Here is a 12540-nt window from a genome sequence, read left to right as displayed (position 1 = left end):
CAAGCCAGCCTCAAGTCAAATACTCTACAAAAACATAATTTCTTAATTAAAAGGGGTGGTTAAGTTTCAAGGGCCGGTTTTGATTTTGAATAAAATACAATTTTTTTAAGAAATTATTGTCATTTCTTCTTATTATGATAATATTGGTATGGCTCAATTACATATGGAACAAAATATTGGCCAAATGGGAGCCTCGGCGGCACATCGCTATCCCATTTTTCAAATTTTCGATGACGCTGAGGCATAATTGAGGTTCTCTGCCGTTAATGTGCCGAATTATCTCATCCTTTAGCTCTTGAATTGTTGCTGGCTTATCAACGTACACATTTTCTTTCAAATAACCCCATGGTGTCAAATCACATGATCTTGGCGGCCAATTGACATCGCCGCGACGTGAGATTATTCGGCCATCAAATTTTTCGCGCAAAAGAGCCATTGTTTCGTTAGCCATGTGACAAGTGGCACCGTGCTGTTGAAACCACATATCGTGCACATCCATAATTTCCAATTCGGGCCATAAAAAGTTCGTAATCATCTCACGATAGCGAACACTATTCACGGTAACTGCCTGACCGGCCCAATGATGCCGCCGGCCCATAAACCACACCAAACATACACTCTTTGTGGGTGCATTGGTTTTTCGGCAATCACTCTTGGATTATCATTCGCCCAAATGCGGCAATTCTGCTTATTGACGACTCCACTGAGGTGAAAATGTGCCTCATCACTGAAGATGATTTTCTTCACGAAGTGCGCGATATGCATTTTGATTTGAACGCCCGTTTTCATCAACGACGAGCGTGAGAGGTGCAATTGTTGGGCACGACGACGAGTTGAGGTGGACGGCTCTTCAACCACACTATCGCGAACAGCAGCAATATTTTCTGCAGTACGAGCTGTGCGAGCATGCACTGGTGTTTTCACATCTCCTACAGACCCGGTTTGCTCAAACTTTTGCACAATTTTTCCGATTGTATGCACATTTGGACGATTAAATTGACCGAAAAAATCACGAAGTGCGCGATATGCATTTTTAATTGAACGTCCGTTTTTATAATAAGTCTGAATAACTTTAACGCGTTGTTCGATTATGTATCTTTCAATGGTCCAAATTGAATTAGTCTCAGATTGGAAAATGTTAAATGAAATGCGGGAAAAAACTTGCCGTTTAGGTGTGGTTCACATTCGATATCGGCCCTTGAAATTTAACCACCCTTTATTATATTTTCAAGTAAAGTTCCAGCTTTGTTTTACAAAATATAAAGTTCACAAGAAAATTTGAGTGTTACATGTTTTCTACAGCCCGCAAAAAATATAGCAGCTGAACATTTTGACTAGTTTTGATTAATTTATTTATTTATGTAAAATAATATTAGTTTTTTTATAATTTTTTTATAAAAGTGTAGCACATTGTCTAACAAAAAAGTATATAAATCCTAATTTAAAAGACATAAACATTAAACATTTTTTTTTTAAGTTTCGAACTTTTTTATCGGATTTAAAAATAAAAATTGGGAACGCAATTTTATAGCCCATTAAATTCTAGTTCTAAGCAAAGGAGAAAATAAAATTTATTAATAAACTAATAAAAAGTGCCTCCACAGGGGCTAGAGCCAATAATCGGAATCAGTCCCGCAGGAATCAAGAATTGGATCAGCGATTATGTAGGCAATCTACATAAAGAGCGATGGTCCGGTCTGGAACGCTGCAGAACTGCAAAGTGTTTTGTTACAAGTCCGAACAGAAAACTGTCAAACTTTCTACTAAAACTTAGAAGGAAAGACATTCGGTTGATGGTCGGCATCATTACAGGACACAACCCATGGGGTCAGCATATGACCACCATTGGAATCATCGAGAACCCGGTATGCCTGTCATGCTTGGAGGAGGCGGATAGCACTGAGCACTTTCTCTGTGAGTGTCCAGCCTTTGCTAGAGCAAGGCTACGAGTATTGGGTTCCGATGTCATGAGAATGAGTAATATTCGTTCTCTAAAACTGGAGGATATTTACAGATTTGCCAAAGAATCTGGAAAATTCTGTCTCTATTCTTTCCTATCTCTTTCTCTGATACTTTTCTCCTTCCCTCCTTGACTATCTACCCCCTTTCCAGAGCTTTAAATACAATGGGCTCTTTAGCCTGAGTGTTTTAGGAGACACCAAACCTCCTGGTGCTCCTTGGCGCGACCTTTTCAAATTCAATTTAATTCAATAAAAAGTGCTGCGGAGCGAGTCACTTTGATTGATGGTAAATAAATTCGTGCATCTCAATTGATTGTATAAAATTGATCTAACCGTACATATTTCCCATTCAACCCCACAGAGTTTTGACTACAAAAAATTATTGCCTACTCTTTTTTCCTTCACTTCACTGATATCTTAAACGTACACTTCGCCAAGTACCAATTGTCAAACAGCTCCTTGCAATTTTGACAGCTACCTATCAAATCGCCTACCTTCTTACCGGGACTCATTGTTAAAATTCCAAGTAACGAAGCAACGAGTTCGGTGTGAAGACCCCTAATGCATTGCTAAATATATTTCTGCAAAGTTTTAAGTCCTGCACTGAATTTTCATATGATACAAAAATTTTACAAAGATGAGATCTTAATAATTCTATACTGTCAAGTGTTAGTAAAAATATGCCAAAAGATTTTGGACATCAAATCATATATGTAGGTATGTGTGCACATACCTAAAAATGTATTTATTTCACGTCGTGTAAAATTATAAATTGCATTCCAAAATTTGTACACATCTCCCAATAAATTAATGTCCATCCAAATACGAGTACATATTTGTACACAGTGAGCTTTGAGAGCTTTTACGTGAATATATTCACGTAGCCAAGTGGATGATAGAAATCTCTTGAAAGAGAAGAGCAACCCTACAGAACCGCCATACCGCCATTGAACTAAGAGTCGTTACGTTTTATATGGCAGTTTATGACAGCCGTCGATTGTAGATCTGATCCCCACCTGCGGCATGAAAGATGCTAAAGGTTGGGAGCTTTTTCTAACACCCATCATCAGGCAGGAGCTGGGAAATCTCCGATAGTATTTCTGTCAAGACCAATTTTTTTATTAAATTAATTTACCTTTCAAAGGCGTCATGAGTTTATTGGTCTGGCATTTGTAGCAAAAAATCCACGTGAGCCTATGAAGGAAAAACTGAGTCATACATAGCCTAGTTGGGCCCCAATTTTTCGTAGTTGAGAATGAAATTCTAAGCTAGGCTTAGGTTTTCTTGTAGGAGATGATTTGAGTTGTTTATGAATATGAATATCCCCCCATGCTTGCGTATTTTTTAAGAGAACTTACGCGTAAATACAATATTAATATTAACAAGTAGCCCAAAAAACGTCGCATAAATGAAATTATTTCCAAGTGTTGCGAATGCGAAGGTGGAAAAAGACCGCTTTTGCTTGAGCAATAAATTTAATATAATTTAAATAAAAAACAAAAACAAATCTCAAAAGCTTCGCTGCAGATGATTTTTAAAATTAGTATCCATAATATTTGTGAGAGAGCTATGCGATCCGCACTCTCGCCGGTGCTCGTCAAATTAATATTCACGCGAGTTGTCGGTATTCGTCTAGAAATATTATATCCACCTAGCTAACATGGCATGTTGACGACGTCACCGTATTTTGGCCAACTGTTACACCAATCCTATGCTCTCTTCCAACATTCGCATGTATTGGTGTATATGTATGTACATACCCACATACGAAAATGTGTAGTCTTCATCGCACTGATCGTTTGGATCAGCTTCGCCTTTGACTTCGTTCGTATGGGCGCTCGTCTTCCGCTTTTTTACATTATTTTGTGACCTGCAGAGATTTGTGATCTGCTCAGATTGTGTCAGTAGTATTAAAACGGTCGGTGGGCATCCAGCTAATTTTCCGCTTATCTTCTGTGAAATTTGAAAGTGAAAGTGTAGTTGTAGATAAAAATACAAAAAGAAAAAAATGGCTGAACAAAAGAAGGCTCCACTCCTCAGGAAAGAGGAAGATTACGTGAAAGCGCTGGATGGGTAAGTTATTGCGTATAAAAGCTAACGTCACCGCCTCAGAATCTGGATTTATTTAATAAAATTTTTTTTTTTTTTTTCCTACTCCCAAAAATGGATACAGTTTCTTCACAAAAGAGGATCAGGTTGCGTTGCTACTCGATTACGATGGCACATTGGCTCCCCTCAGCGAAGAACTCTCCGCCATGCCAAAGGATACTGAAATTAATATCAAAAAATTGGCCGCCAACGATAAAGTATTCATGGTTGTCTTCTCCGGACGCGATTTAGCCGAAATTAAGAACCATCTGAAATTCCCCAATGTGACATACGCTGGCAACCACGGTTTGGAAGTAGAGTACCCATCGGGCAAGAAATTCAAGATTGAAATGCCAGAGGAGCTTTTGAAGAAACATCAGGAACTGGTGAATGAGCTGAAAGAAAAGGTAATTGAAGGGGGAAAGAGGGGGGGAGAGAGAGAGAGGTATAGTGGGAAACGAGAGCTATAAATGGGATAATAGGGATATTTGGGGGATAGGCATTTTACAAAGCAAGCGATAAAAGTGAAGGAAGTGGAGAAGATTAAATGGTGATATGCAGAAAAATTGCGCAATTTGCGGAAGAACCAGAAAACTTAATTTGTATAATGCACAGAGTTTCATTTTCTAGCTAGGTTTTTGGGGCCTATTTGTTTTTACATATCAGCTAAGGCGTATAATGTTGTATGTATGTAAGTATGGGGAATGTTTATGCTGCTACAACAACAACAACAAGGCGTATAATCACCTCTAATGTCTGTAAAAAAATTCTACTATTTCGAATATCTCTGCCCACAGGTGGTTTTGCACGGCGCCTGGGTTGAAGACAAGAAAATCTCCGTGACCTATCACTACAAGGGTGTCAACGACAAATTGAAGGGCAAACTGGTTGAAACTGCAAAGGGTCTGATTCAAGGACATGGTTTCCAGCTAATCGAAACCCCCTACGCTTTGGAGGGCAAGCCACGCGTCAACTGGGACAAAGGTGAGTTGAGAAAGAAGCATTATTTTATGTAGAATTGTTTTCTTAGTACTCAGTTACAATTACCTGGCGGTTACGGTCTCATTTAAATTCTGTGCTTTATCGCCAAGAACCCTGGTAGAAAAATGCAGCAAGTTTTTGTCCACTTTAACTGATAGTTAAGTGGTGCTCGCTGAGGTACTCATAAATTTACTATTGTTCGCTTTAATACTCCACAAAATATATAAGAACTTGTTTTTCATTCTCACTGTGCTGATTCTAACTGGTTAAATGGTGCTCACTGAAGCTCTCATATAAATTCTTTGCTTTTTAGCTAAGAAACTTCTAGCTAAGAAAACCACTTTAGCTGATAGTAAAAATATAGGATACTGTTTTCCATTCTCACTGTGTGGACTCTTAACCGGAAGTTAATTGGATCTCTATAAATTCATTGTTTTATATTTTATAACTCTCGTAACTATTAGTGTTGGCTACACTTAAATTTAACTTATAGCTAAACACTCGTTAACAGATACTGTGCTAGAATTTAAGGACAAAAAAAATATTACAACTTCCGTCTATGCATAGACGTGGATTTTGTGGGTATACAAGCATTTCATGTACTAACTTTCAGTTTAAATGGGGCTACTCTATAGCTTACTAGAAGTTAATATTTATCAGAGCTTGAAAAACTGATTAAAAAAGTATTATTCTTAGAGAAATCACACATGGCTTTGAAATTTTCCAAAGAAGGAGTTTTCTATAGATTTCAGAGTCTATAAAAGTCAAATTTTCCTAAGAGATGTCAGGCGGTTGCACAGTTCGCTCAATGGTTGCGACAATTTTAGTCAATTTATTCTTGCAATATATAATATTACAATAAATAAAATAACAACATCAAAGGCCTCACTTAGCTAGTTGCCAACCTATTCCTTTCAGCGTCACTTTTAGCAAATGATTCATAAAATTCCCTTACGCCTAAAACTAGGTCTCTCTGTAGGAATTGCGCGCACGAATTCACTTGAAATGCCAAGACTTATTGTTTCGTATTTGTCAATTAAAAGTCATTACTAAGCAGCTATTTTCAGCATTTAAGTATTTCAATATAATTTAAAGTGGTACTTTTAAGTGGCGAAAAATAACATACCTCGGTAGGACCTCAACGCAGTTGCCATAATTTGTCACGGCACATAAATAAGCAATCGGTTATGTGAGTCGAATATCGCCCAGAGGTATTAACATACATTTTTGTTTTATGTTTTGTTTAGTCGGTTGTTTTTTTTGTTTTTTGTTTATGTGTTTTTGATCTGCGCTGGCCTCTTTCGCACTCCCACAAATCAATCAGATCTTTCACATTTTTTTCTATATATTTTCTTTTTGACTTTTGGCCACGCATGCAAGCACCTGTTTATAGCAATTAATGTTGATTTTCTTATGATTTATAGAATTTTGCGTTAGAATAGCAAAAACAACAAGTAATAACACAAATAAATTGCAAAAAATAACACAAAATAGAATCATTAAATTTAAAGACAAGCACACAAAGTAAGCAACAGTGAATAAATTACTTTGAATATTTGGGTGAAGAAAGAAAAACCAAAATTTCAAAAATTATTTTCTGCGACACATAAATTTTTTCGAAGAAAAAATTCACAGCGTGGGCGTATTAAATTCGAAAAGGCAGAAAAACACAACGATTCCACTTGTCAGCAAACATAATAACAACAATAGCATGACGCGCGAAAAACAACGGTATACAAAAAAAACGAAAAAATAATCTCAAACGCCACAAGCAATAGCGTGCGTCGTGTAGAATTTAATTTTAACATCTTGGATTGCTTAGAACATTTAATTATTTATCAAGAATGATGAATTTTTCTAAAATATACACAAAAGCAATTCAACGTACATATATTATGCACAATACCCGCTATTACGTGCATGCAATTGTGCGCTATGCATTTCATACGTACATACATATGTATGCATGCAGCCTACAACACCCGTTGGAAACAATTCGCCATATTTCTTCTGTTGATCAGTCTAGCCAGTGGTTGGCAACGCCAGCGCCGCCATTGAATTGTGACTCAGAAGTCGATATCCCGGGCAAAACGCCGAAATTGATGGGTGGGCTGATATTTTAAAAATATTTACAAAAAACAAAAATGTATTATATATATATAACTACATATATACGTACTGCATGTAAATGCCAAGGCGACAATTTATGTATGTTTGTATATCGAATTAATGATTGTCCAAATGCTGGTACTACATATTTTTCTACTATGTTAATGGTGACAAATTTGTATTTCTTGATGTGAAAAGTAGTTTAAACACTTTTTCTATTAAACAAAATGCATACATATGTACATACATACATAATAAACATAAATATGTAGGGCATAAATCGGGAAATTATACTACAAAAATATGTCTGGACAGAGGAGATTTTTCAATAGGGGAATTTTTTTTTAATTACTTATTTTCCAGTTTTTTTAATTTAAATTTATGTATTTATTTATATTTTTTTTTTCTTTGCGTACATAAGATATTTTTTAATTAGGCAAAAAAAAACAATTCCTTTTAAATTCGCTTAGATTCTATTTTTTTAATTTTATTTTATATTTTTTATGTTTATTTCCTTGCTTTTTTTTTTTGGTAAAGAAGAGCCTTTTTAATTAGGCAAAAAAAAAATTTTTTTAAATTCGCTTATTTTACATTTTTTTTAAATTTATATATTTTTTATTGTTTTTGTTTGTAATTGCTTATTTCCCATTTTCTTAATTTTAATTTACATATTTTTTATATTTAGTTTCTTGTTTGTTTTTGTTTTTTGTATACAGAAGAGATTTTTTAATTACGCGAAAAAGGTTCCTTTTAAATTCGCTTATTTTACATTTTTTTAATTTTAATTTATATATTTTTTATATTTTTTTATTGCGTACAGAAGAGATTTTTTAATTAGACAAAAAAATTTTCCTTTTAAAATCGCTTATTTTGCATTTGGTTTTTTAATTTTTGTATTTTTTTATTATTTTGCCTACAGAAGATATTTTTTTATTAGGCAAAAAAGTTTTTCTTTTAAATTCGCTTATTTTCCATTTTCTTTTAATTCATATTTTTTTATTTTTATGTTTTTTTTTTTTGTTTTCTTTTGCGTACAGAAGACACATAGATAAATATTCATTTTACTGCCTATGTTCCACTTTTTTAATTTTAATTTTTTTTGTTTTTATATTTTTGTGCTTACAGCAAAGATTTTTTTATCAGACAAACAAATGTTGTTTACTTGGTTTCTTTCCATTTTTGTAATTTTAATTTAAATTTATTTCTTAACTTTATTTTTTCGTGTTTACAGCAAAAAAAATGTAATAAGACATAAAGGGTTTTTTTAATTAATTTGCACATTTTCCATTTTTTAAATTTATCTTCTTTTTTTTTGTGCTTACAATATATTAATTTCATAACTCAAATTTACTTTTTAAAAATAAATCAAATCAAAAATATTAAAAGCAAACAAATTTACTAGCCCAACGTTGACTGAGCGCAATTTCGCACGTTTATAAGCTTACCGGCTGTGTTCTTTTTGTTTTCGTTTGATGAACATTAATATGAGTTTTGTTTTTGTTCTATGAACAACTGTACTCGTAGGCATGTGTGTATGCACCATGATTCAATAACTAAAGGTTTACTCAGTAAGCAGCTTTCTCATCCCTTCTTGACAAATCGGCTCTCTTAGTAAGACACCGCACCGCGTTGCTAACTCATGAAATTTTGATTAAAAGTGGAGGAAAAGTAAAATTTGTAGGAAAAACAACTCGTTTTCAAAAGGGTATGCTTATGAGCAAAAACTTGCACAAAGGTTTGCATTGGTCCGTCCATAAAGGTAGGACCATTAAGACATGGAATACATCCTGACATACCCCTTAAATCAGGCTATCAAAGAGCACTTTTTGGGGGCAATGCGCGTAAAAGATGTCATTTTGACAAATATGGGTTGCGGAAGTTTTTACTACATTGCTTTAAAATTACATAACTTATCAAGAAGAGTCCATTTAGGAATATGCAATTAATCACAGTATCCACAGCCCGGCAGATGGCTTTTTATGCGGAGCTTTTTGATGGCAAAATAAGATGACACTCGGAGGTTTGCGATTGCCTGCCGAGGGGCGAACGCTATAACAAACAACATTTTCTGTCATTTCGTGTTTTCTGTCCGGAGTTGCGAGCTACAGCGGGCGCTTTCGATATAATAATAATAATTAATTCAAAGAAGAACAGGTACTTGGTCAAGTAGTTAGGAATGTAAAAATAATCGTGACTTGGGGGCCAAAACTCCAAACTTGCGTGGGCAAGGCGTAGTAGAGTAAGGGTGAGTATTTTCAAAGCCGCCGACGATATTATAATAATTAATTTAAAGAAGCTCAGGTAGTTTGTCAAGAAGGATGAGTATTTCCAAAGCTTGTTTTTAGTCAATTAAATCTATGATTAGGCTGCTGCTTCTATGGAAAAATTCATTAGGGTCATAAAGCTTCATACTGGCGAAATTTCGAGATCAGTTTTGAATGTAAAGTTAGTTCACACCATATATTTCTGAGATTAAGTTACATCATTTTTTTACACTTGGAAATTACAGTTTGTACCATATATTTATTTCTAATTTAAGTGAAAAAAACATTTTTTTTTGCCCCCGTTTTTATCAAAAAGGTATTTAACTTTCCCGCTTTCTTCACCCTTTTTAAATGCGATCTTTTATAAAGGAGTCTTAGAATTCTAAAGCCACAAGTGAGCAAACCTTTAATAATTGAATCATTCCACAAAGTCCTAACAACAACTATCTCATTTGTGAAACCTTCGGCAAACTAATTTTGAAAAAACTGCGGCAGTGCTGGCAAATATTTTTTCCAGAATTCAGCAAGACGATTTTAAATATTAAACTTTTTCGAATAATTAAAAAAAGCCCATAAATGTGTAAAGGAAACAGTCTTCAGCAAATTTTGAATTGAATATTCTCTCAAGAAAATATTGTTACAAGTAAATTTTATACCTTCCTTGCCTAAATTTGCGCGCACGTAATTGATTATAGCACTTAAAAAGATGAGCGTGACGACTTGAGATTTTGTGTAGGCCCTTCTCAAATACGATTATAGGTAACAAAAAACTTTTTTGGGTCAAAGCAAAAAAACAAAATCCAAAAATAAAAGTAAACTAAAAACAAACACAAAATTTTTTGAGCCAAAGCAAAAAACAAAAAACAAAAAAAATTTGGGTAAAAGAGTTTCCTGTTTGTAATGTATGATAGTATATTATTAAACTCTTTTTTTTCTCGAAATGAATTTCCTTTGCTTGCAATGTATTACCAAAATATTTTTTTTTTTAAATAAAGTGAAGTTCAGCTATCTACTTTTCAGATTCCATTTACAACCATCAGCTTAAAAAATGAAAAAAAAAATAAATAAAATGTTAGCATACCCGAAATTACTGTCATTATTAAACCCTTTGCATATTACACAACATTTGCAAGTGACGTGTGCCATAAGCTGCTGAAATCGTGTCGAAAGATTTATAGTAATTTATGTTTCGGTTTTGTAGGCCGAAACCGATAATTAATTGTCCGTTGTTGACACAAAAAAGAAGAAGAAAACACAAGTCACATACATCTGACATTTTCGGCAAAAGGCAATTCATTTGAGGAACTACTCAGTATATACCAGCTGCCGCCGCCAAACCGGCGACACATTTCAACAAAAATAGAAGGCTTTCTGCCGTACGTTGCTAATAAATATACTCTCTCTTCTGCGACAAGCCTATCAATACAAATTTTTGCAATCGTCTAGCACTATATACAAGGTGGAGCAAAATTAATCACCCTATCGGAATATTCATACTTTCTGCAAATGGCGGCGTATGTCAATCAACTTTTGATAATTGTCACTAGGCAGCTGCAGTATACAAACAGACACGCAAAGGAGCGCGTAATGGTCAAAGTTTTCCTGCACTCAAAATCATTTTTTTTATTTAGTCAGATGATTCATTTTTCGCCAGCTTGTACCTTTAGAGGCGCTGTGGGCATATTTACAAATTTTATTTTTCTTGATTCTTTGTTCTTTATTTTTGTCCTCATGGAGTGTTAAAATAGTTAACATACAAAATTCTTCTATTTTATTATATTAGAATTTGAATTCGTCAACAGCTGTCAATAGCAAATGCAATTTTGACAGTTGATCAATACGGGAGGCTCTGTTTTTAGTAACAGAATGCCAATTATTGACAATTAAGACATTTTTGATAAATAGTAAATATGTTGAATTTTTCAAGTGCACAGAACCGAGCTGTTAGTCTCTCGCATGTCAGTGCCTGTGAGAACTCAGACATCGGTGGCTACATTCTTAACATTCAGAGCGTACGGTTATGCTTAACAGCTTTTTATTTTACGCAATATTTGCCTTCATTTATCGCTTCATTTTGACGCATTTTGGAGTTGCCCCTTTCACTTTTAGCTTATGCTTTACTTCTATTTTACATTTCACTTGAATGCGCATTTTGAAATTACTAAGTTTTTTATGCCTAACTGAGATGAAAATTCGCAGAATACATCCAACAATTTCTTATTCACAAAGTTGTCTGCGAACTGACTGATTGCGCTCAAAAGTTGCATGTGAGCAATTGACAAGTGTACCAAACTGGATAAAAAAAATATTTTAACAACATCTCATTGCATCTCTCTCTCATGCATTTCGTTTAAGGTAGTAGTCTGGTCAAATACTCATTTTTTATAGATATTTTTTAGGAATTTGTTTTTTTAAGAAAATAAAATGCGATCGTTTTTTGCTACCTTAAATGAGAAATTACAATTATTTTTTGTGCAACAGGTACAGAATATCCAAGTGACTATCCGGTACTTTGAATTTTTGTAGGCTGAACAGAAATGTACCGATTTTTTTTTAATATTTATTGAAAGAAAGAAAACAACAAACGCAAGTGATTTGACTATTCACACAATTTCACATAAATTATTTTTTTGTTTTTGAAATGTAGTAGTTTTTCAGAATTTTTATTTACGTTTAATATGAAAAAGTGCCAAAGTGCTAAGGGAATTAAAACACGCTTGCAAAATTTTTTCAAGAGCAAAGATAATTCTTAGATTCTATTAAATTTTGTTACGAAAAACAATTTAATTGTGTGCTAAGATAGACCAAATGTTATTTCGTGATGAAAATCAAGGCAAAGAAAAAAATTAAGTAATTAATAGTTCTTAACAAAAAAAAATTACAAAAATTAAACAATCAAGCAGGAACTTGAAAATGAATAGTAAGAAAAAAATTGACTAAAAAGTTCAAAATTTACACACTACTCATCATTCGTAGATAAATAAATTACAAACATGAAAAATTGTTTTTCATGTGAAAACAAACATCAAAAGTGTGCATATGAAAAAAGGGAAACATTATTTCTTGAAAAAACATAAAATGTAAAAAAAAAATATTCTCCGGCAAAAAATTATAAACAGGAAAATTTGCTCAATACT

At 33.8% G+C, this 12540-nt stretch overlaps 1 protein-coding gene across 1 annotated transcript in view; it reads left to right on the top strand.

Moving 5' to 3' along the window:
• Positions 1-3827: 3827 nt before the first annotated feature.
• LOC128863034 (uncharacterized) overlaps positions 3828-12540 on the top strand; it is a 30901-nt gene continuing 22188 nt past the window's right edge. The window contains exons 1-3 of the mRNA XM_054101929.1: positions 3828-4034; positions 4135-4456; positions 4847-5033. Coding sequence (XP_053957904.1) covers positions 3970-4034; positions 4135-4456; positions 4847-5033 — 574 coding nt within the window. The 5' untranslated portion in view covers positions 3828-3969. The remainder of the gene's footprint in view (positions 4035-4134; positions 4457-4846; positions 5034-12540) is intronic.

Source organism: Anastrepha ludens, chromosome 5 (assembly GCF_028408465.1).
Source record: "Anastrepha ludens isolate Willacy chromosome 5, idAnaLude1.1, whole genome shotgun sequence".
Classification (NCBI taxonomy): domain Eukaryota; kingdom Metazoa; phylum Arthropoda; class Insecta; order Diptera; family Tephritidae; genus Anastrepha; species Anastrepha ludens.
The sequence above is the reverse complement of the archived record's forward strand: the minus strand, read 5'-3'. Positions and strand labels throughout refer to the sequence as shown.